General features: G+C 41.2%; 1 protein-coding gene across 3 annotated transcripts in view; it reads left to right on the top strand.

Moving 5' to 3' along the window:
- The window catches only part of vps13b (vacuolar protein sorting 13 homolog B), a 322,674-nt gene that overhangs the window by 81,595 nt on the left and 218,097 nt on the right, over nt 1-22,982 (top strand). For all 3 annotated transcript variants that reach the window (XM_087177216.1, XM_087177217.1, XM_023418652.2), the window contains exons 18-19: nt 9,401-9,535; nt 10,415-10,594. In XM_087177216.1, coding sequence (XP_087033342.1) covers nt 9,401-9,535; nt 10,415-10,594 — 315 coding nt within the window. The remainder of the gene's footprint in view (nt 1-9,400; nt 9,536-10,414; nt 10,595-22,982) is intronic.

Genomic DNA, 22,982 nt, shown 5'->3' with positions numbered 1-22,982 from the left:
GGGGTAAGAACAGAGTAAGAGGAAGAGAGGGTAAATTATATAATGAGAAGAATGAAAAATGAAAGAAAAAGGAAAATAAAGGGGCGAAGGGAAAAATGATGGAAAGAAGGAAATAAAGAGATCTCAGTGCCCAGAAACACAACTAACTATTGGTTCACCTTATTAAACCCAGCTTTTGCGCCTAATTGAGTGTCAGGTTATACACGCACACAAACGTGTATATGTACAGATGCATGCCCACCTCCCAAATCCTATATGTACCCCTGAACTCACAGCATACGATCCCATTTAAGGCAAATGACGACAAGAATGTTTGGATACAGTGAGCCTATGCTCTCATTGCATAGCGACTAGAGGCATGTTGATAATAATAGTACAGGACTTATGCTCTCACTCATAACTGTATCATTATTAAAACAAGTCTTTTGTTTTTACAAGTTCCCCCTACACATAGAATGGGGGGATGTAGTGGACATGAGAAGAATAAAGAAAAGAGTGGAAAAATGACCCAAGACTATTCAAGGTTACGTCAGGGAGCCTTATTTATCCTTTTCTTCACACTGATATTTCTCCCATTGCTTAGAAACAAATGCAGTCTCTTAGAAGACCATGTCAACAACAGTTTTTACGCATTTTTGCACTGCATGAAAAAGGCTGCTCCTGTCATGGCCAGCAGTTCACATCCCTGTGATCTAACTGCCGTCAGGAGCATGGGTCTGACGCAAATCCCCCTGTGACGCTGTGGCATAGTATAAGTGTTGGTAATAGCTCTGTGTTATTGGAGGGGAAAAAAGTGTTCCTTTTTCATATCACTCTGTCACCTCAATAAGTTGATCCCTTGTATGCGGTGCATTTAATGTTGTCTGGTCCCAGAATATACCTGTCTATCTTTTCTCTCTTGGTGTGTTGTTTGCCGGTAAAGCCATTGTTGAAAATGTAGTCCTGGCTGTGAGACTCAACAGTTCAGTTTTCCAATGTTTTCCTTTGTAGATTTTGGCTGGCATGGCCTTCTTACTCACAACCGTAATGTTTCCCATCTATTAATCAAGACATGCCAGAGGAACGTGCAGGTTTGCCCTGTCATATAATGGGCCCATACACTTAGCCCGTTTTCATTGTTCCACAATGAAAGTGAAAGAAGGAAGAACAAGAGCCTTTTTTTCATGGTCTGTGGTTGTCACAAATGTCAGTAAAGAGATGGGAAGCTTAATGAAAACCCTGAGATGTCTGTTTCAGCGTGGCCTGGCCCCTCACTGAAGTATCCATACTTCTTTGAAGAGGTAACTTATTGGTTTGAGAGAAATTTTTGCCTGTCTACTTGTCTGCTTCATGGATTGACATCAGAGCAGGAAGAAAGCAGGAGGGGAGGGAAAGAAAGAAGGCTTTTTTATCCATATGCAACCTTATTTCTAACATTAAAAACACGTTGTGTCAGCATCAGAGAACTGATAAATAAATCTTGGATGGAACTTGAGACGGTTCTTGTCAATGAAAACTTCAACGAGCTACAGACGGCCCTCATCCCACTCCTGGCAGATTGTGATGATGTTTTAAGTCAATCCAGACTCAGACCTTCCTCTTTTCTTTTGTCTTCCGTAAGCTCTCTGCTCTTTCTCTGTCGCTCATTTCAGTTCAGAGCTGGCAAGGGAAACCAGCGGAGTAGATGCAAAAAGAAGTTTGTTGTGTTCTCCCACAATTAGATAATGGATTACATGAATATTTATATCTTTAATGGGATGAGAGAAACATGAAGTGCCTGAGGTCTGCTCCTTCATCAAACATCTCAAGTCAGCTTTCACCAAACAACCACTTTGCACATGTACTCACACATAAAAAACATACACACACGCATCTTCCCTCATGGTTGGTGACTTCAAACACTCATCAGGGGACATCAGGCTTGTCGTTTCTCAGCATGATTCTCCATTTATCATTCCACTTTTCCTCACACTGTCCGCTGGCTTCTGGTGAAAGATGATATTTTAAAAGAGAGTGTGCAACTGAGAGTGTGCCAAGGATTTTCTCTCCCCTGTAGCCCACTTTTCTGTCATGGGAAATAAGATGTGATTTCAGGCATGTTGCAGATCACGGATGATCCCGGTACAGGATCTGGAAGCCTGAGTTTCACGTCCAACTTTTTATTTTTGCTCTCTGATATGAATCATTGATTGTTTCTCAGAGGCATCTTTCCACTTACCACTAAATCCAATATACCATTGGCACAGTATAGCACTTAAATTGGTAGTTGATCTCAAAGATCTATCATGCTTTTAAGAAACCTGGCAGGTGGTTGGTAGTTGAATGGGGCAGTTTAGTTAGCTGGCCAGCCATGGGTACAGCAAAGTTTCTGTCAATTTAAGCTTTCATCATTTGGAGCTGGAACATTCAACTCATCTCCCCTGTGGAGCATAACCTGTAATATGATATGAAAAACCCTGCAGCCATGGTTTATGAAACATTACCGTGGTAAACACTTGTAGGCCCCAATAACAATGTGTTATTGATAGATTATGCATTAAACAAACCACGGAAGACACGTCAAGGCATGCAGTTATAGTAAGGTATATATTATTGTATTGTTTATAATAGTGAATACTCTGCATTTACAATTATACTATTGTATATACTAAATTTCTGTTGCGCTCAGGAAAGCATCAGGAGCATCAAAGAAACTTTAAAGCCATTCAAAGTTTGTGGTGTAAGGGATACATTACATATAAGTAAGCAAGTAATTAAATAGGTCAATAACTGTCTTACATGTTTTAAAACTGCATGTGCACACAAAGTAAAGAACTTCACTTAGACATGAAACTAAATGCATTGTAGATAGAAGGGGCTCTGAAGCAGACTGCTCTGAATATTACTAAACCCTGAATCAATGACAGCCCCAAATAAATCTGTTTGTGTTTATGTCATCTGGTAGTGTCTGCAGAGCTGGCTCCCTGCTGGGAGCCAACCGTCCCATCTAAGCGTGTGACTAGTGCCAACTGAGCACATAGCTGCATGTCACAAGGCCATAAATTTTCACTGTAACTCCCACTGAAGTGCCTCAGCAGCACCAAAACCCCAGTCACGTCTTGGCTACCACCACACACAGACACATTCAGCCTCTCCAAAGCTGAGACATAAATATTGATCTCAGTGGATTATTGATAAACAAGAACGCTCTGCTCTCTCTCTCTGGTTTCTCTTTAATGCTCATCCATGAGGCAAGTGGAGAGAGGGGGAGAAAGTCTGAGAAAAAGAGCAAGCGTGAGTTTTAGAGAGACAGAGATCTTGAGTCAGAGAGAGAGCAGTAATCCAGAGTTACATTTCAGTGATGGAGGGGCTGGTTTAGCGTCATTAGTTGTGGTCTGTAGTTTCAAGCATCTCTCTCATGGTGGAACCACAGTGGCATTCCATCCTGGCTGCTACTTCAAAGTCAGAATGCCCCTGTTTCTTATGCTAAACAGATTTGTCAGGGCAGCATTAGGCTGGGGATATGGGAGATTGAGAGGCAGGCCCTCTCATCCAGAACTGTGTTTTAATGGCCTATCTCACCACTGGCTAATTGTCTCCTTACAAGTGGCTCTATGTCACAGCACATGTTTTGCTATGATTCTTTGCACATCTGTCTCTTCCTTTTTCTCTTTCACTCTCTCATCTTTCTCACTTGTTGTATAACTCGTTCTCTCAGTCCCCACCCCCCACTGTCTTCCAAAGCTGTCTTCCAAACCCCACTGCCTGGGCCCATTAGTGTTGGCCAAATTGCTTCCGCATGAAGACTCCTTAATTGTGGTAATTCAGTGGCAGAGAGAACCATGGTTTGAAAGTGCAGAGAACATGTGTCACTGCTTTAGTGGGCAGACAGAAAGACAGGCAGCACCTGGAGGGGATGATAATCATGAAAATAAGACCCCCAGCCTCCACTACCACCAGCTCTTACACCCCATCACTGTCTTTATACCACAACCGTTATAGGCAGAGCACCACTTCCACACCCCAGCACTCTAACCTCTACCCAGTGTGCTGGAAGCTGCTTGGCTGGGCTTTTACATGGGGGAAAAGCATTTCTCTCTCTCTCTCTCTCTCTTTTTCTCTCTCTCTCTCGCTCTCTCTCTCTCGCTCTCTCTCTCTCTGTGTGTGTAGACATTTGTTTTCTTGCATCTTACTCTTTTCATCTGTCCATCCAGCTGCACTGTGAGGGTTCTTTAGTAGGTTTGGTAGGTGTAGAAGAATTGACTCTTGATTATATTGTTTTTGTGGTTATTTAGCAGTGGAACCCATCACTTTTCATGTAAACTGCCCAGTCCCCATTTCATTTATCTAAAAGCAGCTGTTGCTGCCACCTCAAATGTGAAATGCATCTTCCTGTGAGCAAGTTTTCCTCCAATTGCCATAACCCATCCCAGTGTAACTGCTTTCATTTATTGACTGTAGATGTTTTTGTGAGTTGCTGGTAGAAAGAAGAATAATGGATCTTTTTTTCTGTGAAAATGTCACAAATTATCTTCAAGGCAACACTTAATGCATTCCTGAAGATACCTTTATGTTTTTTTTAAGTCTCCGCAATCCTAAGAATCAAGTCTTGGTATTATAAAAATGAGAATTTGTTAAAAGTGGTAAGTCTCCCTGTGGGATTGTGTCTGCCCGCTGCCAGAGCTGCTCTGCTCTCAGTTTTAACTGCAGGACAAACCACTCACCTTGTCTGTTTTCCTGTCCCACTCTCTGCATGTGTCTGTATTTTTGCTGTGTGTCAGTACTGGGCAAGGTGCCAACACACCTCCTGCTCCTACTTACTGCTTCTACTTCAGCCCCTCCTGACTTGGGAGAGACAGTTATTGTTTCTACATCAGCACTTAATGGCTCAGCTGGCTGCTTTTGGTCTACCCAACTTGTCAATGTCTGCCTCTTTTTTTGTCAGCCCCCTAGCTGCCGCGGGCCCATTGCCAGACATAGAGCTTTTAGCACTTTAGGTTCTCTTTCTCTTTTTCTCTGTCTTTGTCTGTCTACCTGCCCATTAGGGTTTGGTGATAGTGTACATCCTACTGTCAAGCAATCGTCATCACATATAAAACTGATCCCTAATGCATTAATACGTGCCAGGGACTGGTTTTCTAAAAGCTAGTGGAACTTCTCACTCATGTCTGTAATGTGGAGTGGAGGTGTAATAACTAGAGTCAGTACACAGATTTAATGGCTGTTTTTTTAGCAGAAGTCACAACCTTCTTCTCAATCTTGTAGTATGCTTCAGCCGATTGCCAGATATTATTAGTTATTTTCACACGGAGAGGAGACTCTCTGCCTTTCACTGCTTCACCTTATAACATTTCCATGTTCCCATGTGAATGCCCTGGCATTATTTTTCATAAAAAAATTCCATAGCATCAGAAATGAAAATTGTGTTTTGTGAATGTAAGCTAATACAAACACTGTGCTTCATGTTTTAGAATGTAGATTTGCGTGGTCTAGCATCATAGGAAGACAACTTTCCCATACCATTCTTCAAAGCAGTGAGAGCAGGACATGTCGGAATGTGTAAAACATGCCTTTTAAGTCTACAGATGTCCCCACACACATACAAACACACACACACACATTGAGACATGTGCACGCCAACTTTTGAGGTATGCAGAAAGCAAAAAATCAGCCTCCACATCCCATAATGCCCCATCAGAGTGTGTTTTCTCTTTTGTCTATTCATTCTTTCTTTTTCTTTCTATTCCTCAGTTTTTCTTTACTGACGTTACATCCCCCCTTCCCTTCATATTTTCCACGTCCTCCTCAATGTTCGGGATGGTAAATCCAGCTGCCCATGGTTGCCCTCATAGTGTTTGATGGAGTGCTGTAGCCTCTGGCCCCTAGCTGTGTGGTTATGTACTCCTTGCACCTGCCCTTGCTTGACAAGTAACAGCACCACACACATTCACTCACTCGGTCAGTCAGTCACACACAGAAATGCACACACACACACACATTCACACATGCCTGGCTGTAATACACACACTACATAATAATATACACATAGACCAAACCGAATACCACTGTTCAAGCCAACAAACTGCCAACCCTTTTGTTTTTCCTCTTCCTGTGCACCCCACTTTTTTTATAGTCCAACAGCTGGACAAAACATTGTCCAGAGCCCTCCCACCCAACAACCATCACCCCAGCAGGTGTTCTGTGCCCTTTAGGACATCTGTGTGGGCAAGAGGGATATGTTATAGTGATACCCCTAGTTCCATTTATCAAAGACCAACCGGAGTAGAGGGAATGGCCCCTGTCATGTTCCAGATTGGCTTGCACTCTTAACATCTCCATCTTTTCCACAAAGAATGAAGGAATCAGGGGAACAGTCAGTCTGTGTGGAGGCATACTCATCACTGTTGCAATCATTTCTCCTTCAGTACTGTTTTTGAAAAAAGCCAAATGATCACTGGATCTTGTTATCCATTTTCCATTAAGGTAGATGGCTCATGTGTTTTTAGGTTCACTGAGGCACAGCCATTAATATAGCCAAATCTCTGGTGCAGTCCTTTTATGGCAAATATATGTAAGCTATATTGATTCCAGTGGGAGAAAAGAGTTTAGCTTTATGTAGTGCCTATGTCATTTTCTATCTGTCCTGCTGGTACTAGATTGCATCAAATAACCCAAATGTCTGATTGTGTATATGTGTGTATCTGTATGTGCATGGGCTTGCACATCCACCACATTCCCATTGACTTGGGTCTCAAATGGGGTATTTGGACCCCACTGTACATGCTTCTTATTCTTTTTGGTAAACAAAGAAGATGACGACTAAATTCATCTGAAGCATTGAGGAAATTAGAAAAAAAAATCGTTGGTGCTTTAACAGTTTTCTTAAACAATAGGCTACACCATGGGCTTATTTTTGAGTTGAGTGAGAACATCAAAAGGGAAAATGTATCTGTCTCTCCTCTGTACTTGTATATTCTTAAAAACAGCACACACGTAACAATCAAAGAGAGTGAAGGAGATCCATGTGGTCCTAATTCTTAAAAAGGCCTATACTTTTGGTTACTTTGATATTTATACATGCAACATATACAGTATATGTTTTCATGTAAAAATATCAAAGTAGCAATAGCAATGTTATTAGAATCTTTTTCCAGGAGAAGAATATCAATTGCTTGTTTGGGTTATGGGAGGAAATAATTCACATAGTGTATCCACACATATAGAACATGTGTCCTATAGACAGAAGAAGCTGGAGGAGAAGCAGGTAACTAAAGCCACAGAGAGACATGCAACACCGATCCGTTTGACCTGCAGATATATTAAGTGGTAGGCACGGAGACAGAATGAGGGTTATTAACATTCCCATCTTGCATCTGGGCTGATAGAGGACCTCTCAGACAGCAGGTAAAGAAGTCGCTGGGTAATTTGTCTGAGAAAAGGAATGGGAGGGAAATGAGTGGTTAGGGATTTTAGCAATTGCCAGTAATTCCCTTGGTTAAATGTGCTGTGTCTACTTGAATCTCACCCTATTCCACACTGCCTGCTGTTTTACATTAAAACTACATTTGAACTATTTAGTTGATTGGGATTAACAACTGCAAACAAAAGTGTGCTAATTTTGGTGTAAAACAACCCACCCAAGTCATCTTTATTCATGCAACATTTAGAGTTTGGATTACCTAAGCAAGTAAAAATTTAAACAGTAATGATTTCACTGAACAGACACAGAAAGGCAGAAGAAGATAAGGTGGGGTGAAGGTGGAGAAACAGGTAGTTGAGTAATAAGAAATGAAAGAAAAAAAGTCAGAGAGGAAGTGGATGTGCATGAAAAGCCTTTAGATGTCCAGACCATAGTTTAAGGGACCGTCGCCAAATAATGACCTATTGTGCTTTCATAGCCTCTCAGGTAGCACCACTCATCTGTGCCTTATTAATGCAATGCCTTCTCACTCACCGGTAGGCAATAAATCTTCTGTAGCCAATAAATCTTTTTCAGTTGTTTTTTATCCATTTTCATGTATTTGTTTATGTTTAACATTTTTTCTTTTGAGTTTCTCTTTGCTGTTTGTTCTGCCTTTCTGCCTTGTTGATCCTAGTGTCACTGAGCCAGCATTTGACGGGAAAAGCCCCACTTAGTTGTAAACTCAGTCAAAGAGTGCTGTGGACACTTTTAGGAAATGAAGTGCTATCACTATAAGAGGGGATTATTCTGAGAAGTAAAGCCTTATTGGAACAGGTGATGTAAGAATTTAATGTGATTCCCTCGGACAGTTCCAGCTCACTGGAAGAATGTAACGTGATGGATGGATCCTCCTCTCCTCTCTCAACAGGCGGTTTGGCACAGAACTCCCTTTACTCCACAGTATCTTTCCGCCATCCAGTTATTTCTCCTTCCTCGTCCTGTTATGTGTTTGAAATAGCCTCTCACCATAGAAATAACATTGACATATCATAGTGGCGAGTATGTAATTCCCTTCACTCCTTACCACAGCACAAACAGTTTCATTTTGGAAAAATGGCAGACGAAAGGTTCCTCCACACTAGACTGCCATTAAGAGAAATAATCATAGAGTGAAGAGCACTTGAGGCTCCTGTGATGTAATGCTGGTGTTAGGTGAGTTGTAGTTGACACTAAGATGGATACTTGCATGACTGTATTGGATATCCTTTTGGAAAGATGTATCCTTTATATTGGCTTGTTACTCATACACCTAATAGTCCCTGTTATTTAACCTAAAATGTCCAAGTCATTCAACTCAGTAGATTTACTGGGAGCTTATAAAACATTTAGACAAAAACTTGACAATTTAAGGGGTTTTTATCTTTTAATATTCTTCCTGGGCATTTTTTAAAAACAACGTGGCTGTGATGTCAGGACTTTTCCTGACATCACAGTAGTATCCAAAATCACATCATTATACTGTAAATGTGTTCAGAGGAATCTTTCTAAATCCAGATGAAGAAAAGATACGAATAAGGTGTTTTTTCAGACCCTGTCGGCTTTTAGTCACAGATGCAAGTGCACACATTTATTAAAAAAAATTAAAAATTAAAAATTCAGGGATTGCATAGACTTGCTTAGATTTTTAGCAAAAGTGTAGGCATATGCTGATAAAGGTGTATCATGCCATTTCATGTCTTTTACAACTTACAACAATATGCAGTTGTATTTTGATATATTTATTATGGTATACAGACATAACAACAGCTTAACCTTTAAAACAGAGGACACCAAAATCCTGCTAACACAGCACCTGCTGTTAGTGACATCTGTGTATAAGAGCTCCTGGTTTCTCACAACTCTGGGAGAGAACAAAAGGGAAAGAAAGGGGTCAAGAATAATTAAAGGCCAATCAAGTGTTTAATGAAGCCACTGCAGCAGTGTTTACACCTGCTGGACTGCACTTCATTTTCACTTTGTTTTTTTTGTTTTTTTTATTAGGTGTGAAATCTCTGGGCCCGTCACCGACTCTCGAGGGCTCGGTCCAAAACCTGGAGCTGAAGTTCTGCAGCCGTGCGACGGTGAAATGCGCCTCAGGAACCATGGGAGCTGTAAAAGTGTGCGCCAGGACCCCAGGTGTGTGCAGCTGTGCCCTGTTAAAACTTTACTGCCTGTGTAGGAGGGAGAGAGTGAGACTGACTAGACTCTTCTTTTACTTTCTTTAACGTATACTTTTACACACCCAGCCTCTCTATCTTTTTTTCTCCTTCTCAATCTTTATCTTGATTTATTTCCCGCAGTGTGATTCAGTTGCTGTTTTCTCCTGGGGCACTGTCATTGGGCCCTGGCCATGTGTTTGATGGCAAGGATGTTATTGGAGCTAGTGTCAGCACAGAGTTCACAGGGTCAAACTTCAGACATGTCGTCAGGTAGATAAGATGTGTTGCAGCTGCCAATATAGAAATACATTGAAAAAGAAGTAAATTTTCTTATTACCAAATTACTCATGTAGAGAGTTCATAAAATAATGTACACATAAGGAGTTTAACTTTTGAGGCAACTAAATCACCACTGCAAACCAGTGGTTTTGTCAACCCAATTTACTGTACATGTCCTTCATATTTCTATTGGTCAGTTTTACAAGATTTTATACAAGTTCCAAAACACTTAATATTCTATCATATTTTTCATCAATTTCACCTGCACACATGGAGGCTCACCTCTTTGGTTAGACCCCAAAAAGTTGGTTGACAGACTAAATGCTGACAAATGCTGCAATTTCTTTTAACATTAGGTTACATTATAATCAAAAGCCTTTATAATGAAAATCTGAGTCACAAGCTGATTCTAATATTTTTTTCTTTAATCCATGAAGCACTCAAAAAGGGGCTTGCTTTAATTCATTTATTTTTTACAGTTTAAAATAAGACTTTCTCTTTTGTCAATGTGAATAATTTTGAATGATTTTGGTAACTGGAAAATTACATTACTTAGCCTTTGATTCTTGTCTCTCAGGTTTGGGAGATGGGGTGAAGGAGAAGCTGGTTCCTCTCATTCAGGGTCCATCTGACACCAAAGAACTCCATATGAGCCGCTGGCTTAATGAGATCCGCAAACCTGAATCTTTGCTCGCCCCTGACCTGCTGGCGTTTTCTGTTCTGATCCCTCAGCAAGAAGACAGTTGCAGGAACTCAGGTAGATGCCATTGAAATGCTCTCCTCTCCTTGTCCTTACTCAATCTGTTTTTTTTTTTATCAAAATTCCACGTTGATATATCAGTGTCTTTTCTAAGCTATTTTTTAGTTGAAGTTCTATTTGGATTTGTGACAGACAGTGGTAGTCCATATTCCGTCTTGGTTGTTGGTGATCTAATGCCACAGTCTCGGTTTGTTTAGATCATCATATTTTCCTTCCTCCCATAATGTCACGCAGTGCCCCCTTTCACTTATTTGTTTAGTATAACTGATTGTTTAGTAAAGCCGATAAGTGTTTTCCAGTCCAGTATCCTTGAAGCAAGGTTGGCAACTTAGTGTCTCTTTACAGGCAGCATGAGTTCTCTAAACAGCAGTTAGTCTCTGTCAGCACTGGGCTGAGCTGGCTAACAGCAGCTAACCACTCAAGGATTGCTGTTGAAGGCTGCAGTGATGTCAGGTTGCAGTATGTGATTGCGTTCTTAGACCACAGATTATGTTTCTGGTGTCAGTGTGGGAGTGTGTGGGTGTATGCATGTGTGTTTAGAGGGAGGGAGTGGGATTATTCAGTAGCCCTGCTAAAAGACTAAAACTGCAATTTAGATTCCAAAGCTCAAAGTGTTATAGCACTTGATTTAGTAAGTTGGATATTTAATGACTACAACTCAGAGCATCTCATGTATCTAGAGCAGTAGCCAGGTTTGTCCTCATCTATTCAGAATGGTCTCCTGTGTTTTTTCAAGCTGAAATTGCTCCTGTGGTGCTTTCTCCGGTGAATGAGGCCATGAATATCAGTATGTCATCACAGCATGTCATCATAACCTCTCCTCCCCACCTGCAACTGCAACTAGTTGTTCTAATGGGCAGTCCTACTGGGCTCCCAGGTTGATACCTTTGGAAGTAGATATACTTGACAGTCTTTCCTATTTTATGGCCTTCAGTTGCGCCCTGAGTCTCTGAAAGTCCACAAAAGGCGAGTCTCTCAAAGTACACTTGGGGCTGTTGTCCCACAACCCCTTCCTTCCCAACAGCAGATACAGGAGAAGCCTGGGGTGCTTATGTAAAACAATACACCTCCAGTACTTCCAGTACTTGTTTTTAGAGTTGTCTTCAGAGTCACAACTGTACATCACTTTTAATACAGGGCTGCAGAGATTCATCGTGTGGCCTTGACTTACGTAAACCCCCGAACTGAGCCCTGAATCATATCAGGCCTCTGCACTTTAAACATGTCAGTGCTGAGATGGAGATAGAGCTGGCCTCAGCTGGTTTCAGACTGTGAGGAGAAGATACAGCTGTAGCAGCTCTAGCTTTGGGTGTAGTGAAGTAAAAAGATAAGTACAGTTTAGAGACAGTAGATTTGGGAGGTCATCCCTAACCAGGAATTCCATTGCTGTTTAAATGTCACCCAGTCAATCATTGTCCCATTGCTAGTGAACACAGCGCCAAGACACTGCTATAAATTGAAAATGTAAGGCAGGGAAAAGCTTACATTTCATAGGCAACTCACAGTTTGATAAATGTGAGTACTTACAGAATAAATTTTCAGTATGTTGCAATGACATAGGAGTAGAAGATTTTAAAAGCAACGTTGTATTTCTGACAAGGGGTTGTTCCACCCTTTACAGTCTCAAAAACAGATATTTTTAGGAACTAGAAAATATTAAGAACTTAGGAATTCTACTAAGTGTACAGCCTCAGACTATTACTTTGATACAGAGAGCATATTATTTCAGCAAAACAATGGCTCATAAAGACAGCACATATTTTTGAATATTAAGACCTGATCTGAACACAAACCAGAAGACCAAAAAGAAGTGAAAAGAAGACGAGAGACAAAGAAGATGAAGGTGAAAGGGAGGTGGGGGGGGGGCTGACTCCCAGAAGCACTGGATATATCTCCAGCAGATGTGGATCAGTGGAGGCCTGCACTCCTTCTCATCACTGCCTCAGAACTCCCTTTTTTCCCTCTTTCTGTATTTAATATTCTTTGTTTCTTGATTTTCTTTTACCCTGTCTGCAACTCTTTTGTCTCATAAACTTGTTGATTTCATTTAATATCAAATTAAGAATATGCTTTTTGTCTCTCCCTCTTTCCATTCTCTATGCACATGTCTCTGTTCCTTTGTTTATGAGTAGTCTGACAACAAATTCAGTTAGCATTGGCTGGCTTTATCGTTGCATTGATAGATACAAAGGAACAAAACTGAGCATTAACTGTTATGTATTTTCAGTTATATTTTAAACACACACACACACACACACACACACACACACACACACTCACACACTGCCAGAAATCTTTCTTTTATCTACAATATACCTGTCAATGCAGTCATAGCTGGAGACAGCAGTGTGGCTTGACAAAAACAGTTTCACCAGACTGGAACTTCTCTCTCTCTTTCTCTTTCTGTGTATGCATGTGTGCGTGTGTGTGTGTGCGCTGAGGGAAAGTCTTGCAAAGTTAGTGTGTCTGTAGGCGTTTTGTGGTGTCTACTTATAGGTCTGTGTTTTGTATGGTGGTCAGACTTACATCAAAGCTTTTGGTCAGTCCACATGTCCCATGTCCCTGCTGTCAACCAGGGGGTGACTGGGAGCCTGTTAGAGCAGCGTTAATGGAATGATGGATGCACCACCTCATTTAGCCAGAGATGAAAAGTGGAGTAGCACCATTCTAAATGGCCTGCACCCTTTTCTCCCATAGGACTGACTCTGAGGTTCAAAATTTTGTGATCATGACATTTCTGAATTGTTGGAACTTCTGGCCTTGACATCAAACACATTTTGTTCGTCCCATGTGGCTCTGTTGATTCCATTTAGCACATTCGTAAAGCATGATCATTATACATGGAGCAAAAGACTGGGCTGGGGGGGCTGGGGGTGGGGGAGCTGACTCCTTACACCATAGACATACTGAAAACATTAAGATATAATGAGCCACAATCAACTTTTATATTCAATTTTACATTTGATTAGTCACTTCTGGTTTTTGTATAGAAGCAACGTAAAGTGCACCAGTGCTGTGGGATCTGCCCAATTGTCAAAGCAAAATATTTACTTAAATAATAAGGGGAGAGTGTATTGCCACCAGTATGTAGTCAGTGAAGTGTTTGAATATAGTATACTCACATGCCATGGTGCTTTCACATGAATATACCTTAATTTGTATTTTTGTGTTTTGGTGTATGTGATTGACTGCTGTTGATTGTAAGTCTAGAGAGGCCTTGCCTTCAGTGTTTTTCCCACTGGTCATGTATGTATGATTTTTGTATTGTGTCATCTCTGTGACATTCTGCAAATAACAAGCAGTTTCCTTATGGATCCTTTAATCGATCTCAGAGGCCATTTCTCCATGGCTTACTTTTTCCCCTTCTACAGTTCAAAAGTCAATAATCTGAGGTCACTTCCAATACAATATATTTGGTTAAACAGTTAAATTCTGTACTAACGGCAAAATTCTCCACGCAAGCGTACAGATCTTGTGTCTGGACTTCTTTCTATGATGCAGCTGTCTGCCGGAAATATTTTTAGAACAAACCTCAAAGCACACGGAGGAATGTTAATCTGCTCTGTGCTGAAATAATGATATTTTAAATAACTGAATGCGTGGTCCGGCATTTAATGCAACTTTGACACGTTTTAATTTACTCTCTGTCTTTCGCTCTTTCATGCAAAGTTAATTCACCAAGGAGATGAGTTGCTTTCAAATATGGCCAGTGACATCTGTTTTCTGTCTAATTGTTTACCAGTGAATTAAGACGAAATTCCAATTTACTTAGAAAATGAAGAGAGGGTTGAGTGGCTAAGGGTGGCGGTTGGAGGGAGTCCCTATACACTTGTAGAACTCCTGCAGATCCAGGCTAATGTGTTTTCATTTAACAGAGTTGAGGTTGGAACATACTAATAAATTAAGCACAATTAAAGACGTGGGTTTTAACGCAGAAGGACTAAGCAGCTCTGCTTTGAAATGTCCTCTTTTGTAGATCCAAAGGCGTATGGTAATTTCATATCTTGCTGTTAACCCTTTGCATCACAACGCTACAGTCCCAGATGACTTCTCCTAATTGAACAATCATTCCACATGGACCCAACATTGATGAGATTTTTTGGCAGTTGCAAAGTGCCATGATAGCCAAATATTCTCCCCTTTTTGTAAGAACCAACCATGATTGATGTGTGTGCTGTGTTATGACACAATTTATAATGAGAAATCAATGCCATTATTAAATAACATGAGAAATAGGTTGAGAAATGGAGCAGGACACAGAAAAAGCAAGACAGCTGTAGGAGAAGTGAGACTTGTGGAACTGAGGAAGTGAGGCAGTTGCTGCAATCCAGACTGGCAGGCTTGATCAGAAGGGCACAGGTTAGGCTTCCACATGGGCCCAGTTGACAGCCAGGTTATCCTTGGCTAAAACACACTGGGACTGGTGCCTTGACTGGTATTAAATCTATAAATTATTTGAGAATTTAATCAGAGTAGAGCTGTGCCTTAAGGATCACTCAGAGTAGAAATCCTTGGCCATGTCATTCATGCTACCCTGCGTGTAAATTATAAGTGCTACTCAAGAGACAGCTTGATCATTTTGATCCCTGGACAGTGGCTGGCTGGCTGACTATCCTCCTTGGCTTGGTCTCAGCCTGTCACTGCTGATGGATGGGAAAGACTAAGGGGGTCTTGGACGGGGCCAGTGTGAGGGAGTAGAGGACTAAAGGGTGTGTGAGGAGCTGGGGTTTATGCTGAGCTTCAGTGCAAGCGGCAGCCTGCAGGTGTTCCTCCCACCCTCCACCACCATGACTTGCACCAAAGGAGGAGGGACCAACGGGTCGGGTGGGCTTCATGATCATAGAAAAGACAAAAAGAGAGGGAGAATAAGGGATAGCATGTGTTTTCTCCAGGCACGCCAGCAGCTGCGAGACAATGATTTATGCTTTTCTCAGAGCTCTGGGATCTCAAAATGTTACATTTAATCAAGCACACTGAGAGCAGAGCAAATGTTAAAGATGTTCCCTATAAAACCCTCCAGTTTTGATCTCTTTACCATACCATGGGAGCTGTGGGAATAGGGGAACAAAGTGATCTTTAATCTTAATTTAACATATTGGAGGGAATTATGAAAGCTACATGGAATTAATCCTTGGAGAATTCCCCGGGCGTTGTAATACTGAACATATTTAGTTCCCTAATAGATATTAAAGCTGTTTTCTCCTCAATTACTGTTTTTATATTAGACAGATGGACGAAAGAAAATGTTTTTACGCAGAATTAAGTCCAGTCTTCAAAATTGATCTACACTGTGTGTATTATACATGTGTGTGTGTGCACATATAAAAGACCCAAAGACTGCCTTTAATGGCTCTAAGAGGACTTCTTTCATCATATTTGTTTCAAACTTAATTTCCAACAATAATCTGATATGCTGAAAATTTATGTATGCCTTTAATGTTTTCTATCCGGTTTAAGGTTTTCAAGGTTTTCATTCAAGATAAAGTTTTGCCATCCACATTGAAATACCAAAACAACAGAAAAATGCCTGAATCTGTTGCGAAAGCACTGTATGCCACCATACATGAGTCATATGTTGCATTTTGAAAACATGTTAAATTTCTGTTTTCATCAACACTTTGATGTTTTGCAACAGACAAGTACAGTAGCATCTCATATAATGTTGACTTTAATGTAACCTTTGAATGGGCTGCACTGACACCGTAGATGGGGTGTGAATTTTGCGATCTCCCTTGGTAGCCTCCTCCATTACAATCTTTCAAAGGCCTGCCGCACTTTCATACATCCATCTATCATGCTCTTTTTCCCTCCTTTGCATGTGTTCACTCACTCCATTAAGTGTTAAATCAACAGTCTGTCTTTGTCACAGGCAGCAGCTTGATGGCTTTAAGCTGCTGGCCTGAACTTTTACTGGCTGATAGATCCAAAGTAGACAGAAAGGTACTAAAAATACATTTATTGTACATGCTTGTGAGAAAACACAAGCTAATCTTGTAAGTGAAGTGACCAGCTTTGTAGCTGCTGGGACCTGACCCGAACTTGATTTGAAGTGATTTTAAAACACCTGACAGACAAAAACCTATTTCAGACTCACGCCTGAAAGTATACATATATACAGAAAGTACAAGTATGCCACGCAAGTGCTGCTGCATACAGATTAGAATGGATCGACAGTCCTTTTTAGATTTAATTCAGATACATGAAACTAGAGTATAAGATTCTGTTCCATTTGTTTATTTGTCTAAGCACCCTGTAACTTCCTCAATAATCTGTTAAATCTTCAAGGCAGCCACTCTCATCATGTCTCATCAGTCAGTGTGTGTGAAGCAGAGCAGGTAATGTGGAGATTAGACCCGAGGGAACCCACTCAGAATTGGCTATTGGGGTCAATCATGGCCCATTACTTGAGCTGTTCATCTGGGAAGTGTTGAGCTACTTAGGCCACTCTCACAGTGCTTAAAGGCTGACTGGAGTGTGAGTCCGAGGGGCAGGGGGCAGATATTCAGAACAAGGGGATGAGGGCTAAGGCTAGAGATGGGGTTGGGTTGGAGTGTGACTGGGGCCAAAGCTGCTTTTCAGGCTAGCCTCCACTTTTACATGATATTACAGCTTCCATGTGGCCATTTGGCCGTTGCCATTATACATCCTTCTTGAGAATTATTCAGTTTAGCTCAGTTGCAGATTCACAATGGAATCTTAAAGCTTGGGATTCGTGCTCAGACTGGAGAATAGATGAGAGCAAATGACACTTTAATGATCCCTGTGGGGAAGTTTGTCATAGCAACAGTAAAGTAACAGAATACACTAACAGATAAAGGACTATAAATTGTGAATTGGAAAGTCAGGGGGTATAACTGCCCAGGCCAACATTAAACAAATAACACCAGAACAAATAATGTAAACATTAATCAATGAAAAAAGATTATTGGATATCAGATGGTGGTAATAAAGCAGGGATGTTTAATAGTGCTCCATCTATGACAGGGCTGAAGCTAGAGAAACGCAGGGCTAAGTGCAGATAGAGGAACTCAGTGGTCAAACTAAAGGCTTTTCTTGAGTTAGCTGTCAGTGTAAGGCAGCATGGTGGTGTGTAAGTGAGTCAGATAGAGATGAAAATGTAGACTTTGAATGTAAAGAGAGGTCATTCTAGGTCATTGCTGTTCCACTTCTAAAAGTTGTGGTCTAGTAAGGGCAGGGTCAGAGGGAAAAGGAGCGAGGTAGTAAGCCTTTTTCACCATGTGAGTGGAGTCAATATTAGTTCATCAGTTTCATTAAGATGATCTCTGTAAAGACCTAATGACTGCCATTAATAGCTATAAGAGGGCAGCCTTTCTCACATTTGGTGTGAACTTCCAGCACTAATCCAATACACTAAAATTCTGGTTGAACAGTTTCATTCAGGTTGTAAGATACAGTTTTGCCATCCACATTGAAAAACCAAACCAACAGAAAAATGCCTTGTGAAAGCACTCTGTCAGTGCACACTAGACAAGTACAGTAGCATCACATTAAATGTTGACTATGTTGACAATACCCCAAACATCCCCAGAGCTATACACTCCCATCATTTCTCATCCCCTTGGTACAGCAGAGTTAATACAGTAAGTGCTGAGGGATCGAGAGAGCAACACAAAGTTTCCCTAAACTCAAAGTACTGTCAGCTGTATCCTTTAACATTCTTCAGTCATCATTTATAAGTAAAAAAAGAAGAGAGGAAATAGTAAATAGCATAGTTTTCACCATTTATAAAGCAGAACCGTTTTGTGTGTGTTGTGTGTGTTGTGTATGTGCTGTGAACGGGTGGTGGCTTGCTGACTGTTTGCTAAAGTGGGCCGTAGTAATCCCTCACTCACTGTGTAGAATACAAGCTGTTTACACTTTATCCAGTTCTGAGTAGTAGAGGTGGAAGAGGTCAATTTAGTTAACCTTATCTAATTGAATGTTGTCACTGGATCAAAGGTCGCCACATTCCACACACTCAGATCAAACATCACACCGCACAATCAAAACAATTGGCTTCCCCGGATCACCTAATCAAGGGCTTGGGGTTTTATTCTCACAAATTGGAGGGGATAATGTCCAGACTGACTGTGGAAGGCCAGAACACTGTCTTGAGTTATCCCATTTGGATTAGTTTAGTTAGATTTCATTGTACTGGTACATACTGTGTTTTCTCAAGTTTCAGTCCATCCCTTCTATCCATATATTCTTTTTTCCACTAGTGTATGTATAGGTTGTAAAGTAATTGTGTGTGTTTTAATAAGCTCTATGAAAAATTAATTAGAAAGACGTCTTTGTGTCGCTTACATTTTTAATACCCTCTCCTTTGATGCGTCATGATGAAGTGTTCAGATGTGCTGATGTGACAGTCTGTGGTTTAGAAGTTGCCCTATGATAGAGAATTTCCCTCCTTAATGCGTTCTCATCTTTGCTGACAGAGACAAACGCTGATTTGTGGTGGCTCCCTGTTCGTTTTACCACTTAGTTTATCAGTGTCACTGTGTCTGTGAGCCATGCTCCTTTCATTTCTCATTACTGCTGTTCAAGCTATGAGTGAGATCAGCCACCACCTCCTCATATTATTAGAGGTTGGTTACTGATTCATACTCTGCCAGTGCTAAAGTCACATGCAGGCTAACCAGAGTTCAGACAGATGCTGAATTGGCTTAGCAAAGAAGTATAGAAGCGAGCTGGCTGGAGTTCTGTGCCGGTAGCCAAACCAATATGTGCCTCGCTGCTTGAGTGCCCATCAGAAAACACACTGTGGGCGTGGGAAGGGGATGAGAGCCCATTAGCTTCTTCACAGCTCAGCTGCCATGGATCACCTCCTCCCTCCATGCCCTCCCCTCATCTCTTCTCCTGTTCCCCCTACACTCCTCCATCTCTACTTCCATCCTGTTCTGCGCTCCACACACACTTTCCCATGCTACACTGTTGCCCAAATCAGTGCACACAGTGGGCAAAGCCTTACCACACTGAACTGCAGCCGCACTCACTCTTCCAAAGAAAAAAAAAAAAAAGAGAAACATTAAAAGTTAGTGGACTAAGTACAGTCCCACATAAAGGAGCAGTGGTGAGGATGAAAAAATGTTTGAGGGGAAAGAGCTGAAATGCAGTGTAGGGGTGATAAGTGTAAGAGCTTATATTCTTGGAAATTTCTTTTGATGCTGAGGTGGGGATTATTACTGGAACACTGTGTTAAGATGCAATTAATTAAGCTAATGGTAGTAAGTTGCGATTTAGGTTTGGGCAGGACAGTGGTGGTGGTGGTGAGAGAGATTTCTCACAACTCTCATAGAATGAAAAAGGCAAAGTAATTAACACAATCAGCCAGTAGGAACCAGACTGGGGGTGGGGTGGGCAGTGGGGGACCCAGTGAGGCTCAGTGAAGAATGGAATGTGACACAACCCACACTAATGTTAAATTCTCCCATATAACTGGCTTATTCTTACATACTCTCATTCACACACACAGAAGATTCTCAATAGTACCAATTACAAGGTCTTTGACCTTTTTTCAGGGTTGGCTTGTGTTCAGAAACACTTGTTGGAGCCAGCAAAGAGCACACTTTAACATCATCTGTTTCTTGGAGGGAAATTAAAGAGAGAGAGAAAATGTAAATTCCGCAAGGTTATGTTTGCCATAACCCCTGGCCCTCTGTTGTTCAAAGTGTATTTCTCTTTAACATCCAAAACCACTGTGATTTGTCCCAGTGACAGACAGACTGAAGAATGGCCTCTCAGAGTCTTCACTCTATCATCACATATTTATCCCCTAAATATGGAACCAGTTCCCCTTCCTTAGAGTTCTGTAATACTTCTTGTTTTGTATGCAGAGCTCTCATTTGTCTTCAGAGTCCCTTCAGAGACCACACAAGAACATCTTTGGCGAACCAAGAGTGTTGCTGAGGACTAAGTATATGCAGGTTTAACCAGCTCACTACAGTAGAATGATTGGCCGCAGAAATGAAACTGATTTAAAGCTGCAATCTGTATTTCTGCATTTTCAAACTCCAGCAAAGATGACAAGAGCACGTGTTTGTGTTTCAGCTTTCGATTGTTAAAAATAACATCAACTGACCAGCTACCATATAAAGAATACATCTGTCCAAAGTTAGAAATCACAATGCGGAGATAACCTACTGCCTCTAAATGAATGTCCACATGAATAAAATGATAACTTCAAAATGACAGGTTTAAACCACAATAGAGGGATTCACAGCCTGATTGTTTTCTAGCTTCACTTCTCTTTTTTAAAGATTAACTCAGGCTCATGTCACATTCATGTCATTTGACCTCAACAGTTCAAGTGAAAAAGGTTTGATGTTACTGGCTAGCAGCCTGTTGCACCAGAAAACTGTAAGTTCAAACATAGCTTAGCTTGAATGTAGTGTGGGAGAGAAAATAAATACATTTGAATTGAAATTGAAATTGAAACACTCTATCTTTGCTCTCTAACAGAGCAGAAATAGCTGCTAATTCACATTTCTATTTTTTTTCCTCCCTCAAAATTATTACAACACTATTACCAGGCATAGAGTTAACATAGAGTTCAGAAATAACTTAAAATGTACACCTCTCGAAGCAGGTGTAACTTATTCTTTATTAACTGGTACCAAGGTGGATTCATTTGGACACACCTCCTGAGTGAGGAGAGCATCCTGCTCCTTTGACCCCCTTAGCCTGTTAACCTGAGTCTGACTGTTTCTGAAGGTCACATGAGGTCTTGCGACTGGTCTTTTTCAACTCAACTCAACTTTTATGGCCAGTTGTCATTCTTTGACTCTTCTTATTTTTGTTGTCTGTGCCTCCTTTTATTTTGTTGTTTTGCCTGTCTTTTTTCCTCTCACTCTCACATCATGTAGCTTAGAGACAGGCCCAAACATCTAAACTTGTGTCCACCTGTGTTTCAGATTCATCACTCACTCTGGTCTTGGTCCTTTTGCGTCTCCCTTACTAATTTATTTTCACAGGAAACAAAATAGTTAAGTCAAGAAAGAGCTCAGCTCCTTTTTGGCATGACTCATGAACACACATTTTGACATGTAGACCTGTGTGACATCAGAGAGGAATAGAAAGGGAGGGAGATGGAGATGGGCCGACCTAGCAACATACTCATTACTAAAATCAATAAGGAAAACATTTTATCAAGAAATACAAGCTAGTGTTTTGAAAGTTGTGGTTAATATATATCTGTACCCACAGTGTGTAATAACTTAATCAGCCTCAGACTGCACAAACTACTTCGACTGGGATGGAGGTTTGACCCCCTGCTTCTGTGAGGCTGAGCTTCACAGCCAAGGTGCAGACTTTGCTCCAGGGCTCATGGACCTCGGAGCCTCCTTTCAGCTCCATGGCTGACAGCACCATTAGGGCCTTGTTGCTCTGATGTGCCTGGGATGCAGTGTGAATGTGTGGTTGCCCTTGCACTGACTGGTTTCATGTCCACATGGGGGTAAATGTGTGGATATAATACTTGTCTGTGTGGATGTATTTTAGACTGATATGAATTGTGAGCTGAGCTGCTCTGGTATCAAGATGTTCCTGATACAGCTTATAGCACTTTCTGTCCTGCTGGGGGAGAAACGGGCATAAAACCCCCCCTGTATTAGGAGGCACACTGGCCAGTAACCAGCAGGCAGCTAATTTACCTGATTGAAGGGGAGATGAAAGCTATGGGGTGCACTTTAAAGCTCCCTGTTGTTGTCTGGCTGTGTGTGTGCATGAAGAATGGGAAGTGTGTAAGTATTTTGTACCCATGTGTTGAACTGTATGTTAAACTACTACAGATGGTAAGCGTTTCTGCTGTGCTCCTGTTGGTCAGTAGCAGCCAGAGGCTTCTGTACAGAGTTAAGAGAGGGTTATGTTTTTAGCCCACTATCACACATTCATTGTTCATAAAACCCACACCACTGCAGGATGAAGCCTCAGTTTCAGCCTCAGAGGATGACTGGGAAACATGACACAAACCCAAAGTTTTCTTTCAGGGAACCTCTTAACTACTAATAACAGCATCATGGTATGGCACAGGTTATCAGACGTCTGCCAATGTCAAACAGCATACACCAGACTTTAGAGGGAAAAATTCAAATTCATAGTGCACAATCTGTACCGGTCCATTTTAATGGGTTCTTCCATGGCCCATCCCTCCACTAAGTTTAGTGCACAGTGTTTCTGTATGTTTTGTGTTATCCTGCTGACAAATACACAGACATGGGTAAAAACATAATTTCCTTGGCAGAGGCAATGAAATAAAAGATTTAATCCTCATTTACAATCCTTCAGTTTAGGAAACACTTTCATCCGCCCTGTGACATGGCAGTTTAAGGAAATCTCATCTCATGGACTGACAGCGTATGAGATGTTGAGGCATTAGTCGTCTGTA

Source organism: Seriola lalandi, unplaced genomic scaffold (genome assembly GCF_002814215.2).
Source record: "Seriola lalandi dorsalis isolate HSWRI2012SDOR001 ecotype SW California unplaced genomic scaffold, Sedor1 jcf7180002054583, whole genome shotgun sequence".
NCBI lineage: Eukaryota > Metazoa > Chordata > Actinopteri > Carangiformes > Carangidae > Seriola > Seriola lalandi.
The sequence above is the reverse complement of the archived record's forward strand: the minus strand, read 5'-3'. Positions and strand labels throughout refer to the sequence as shown.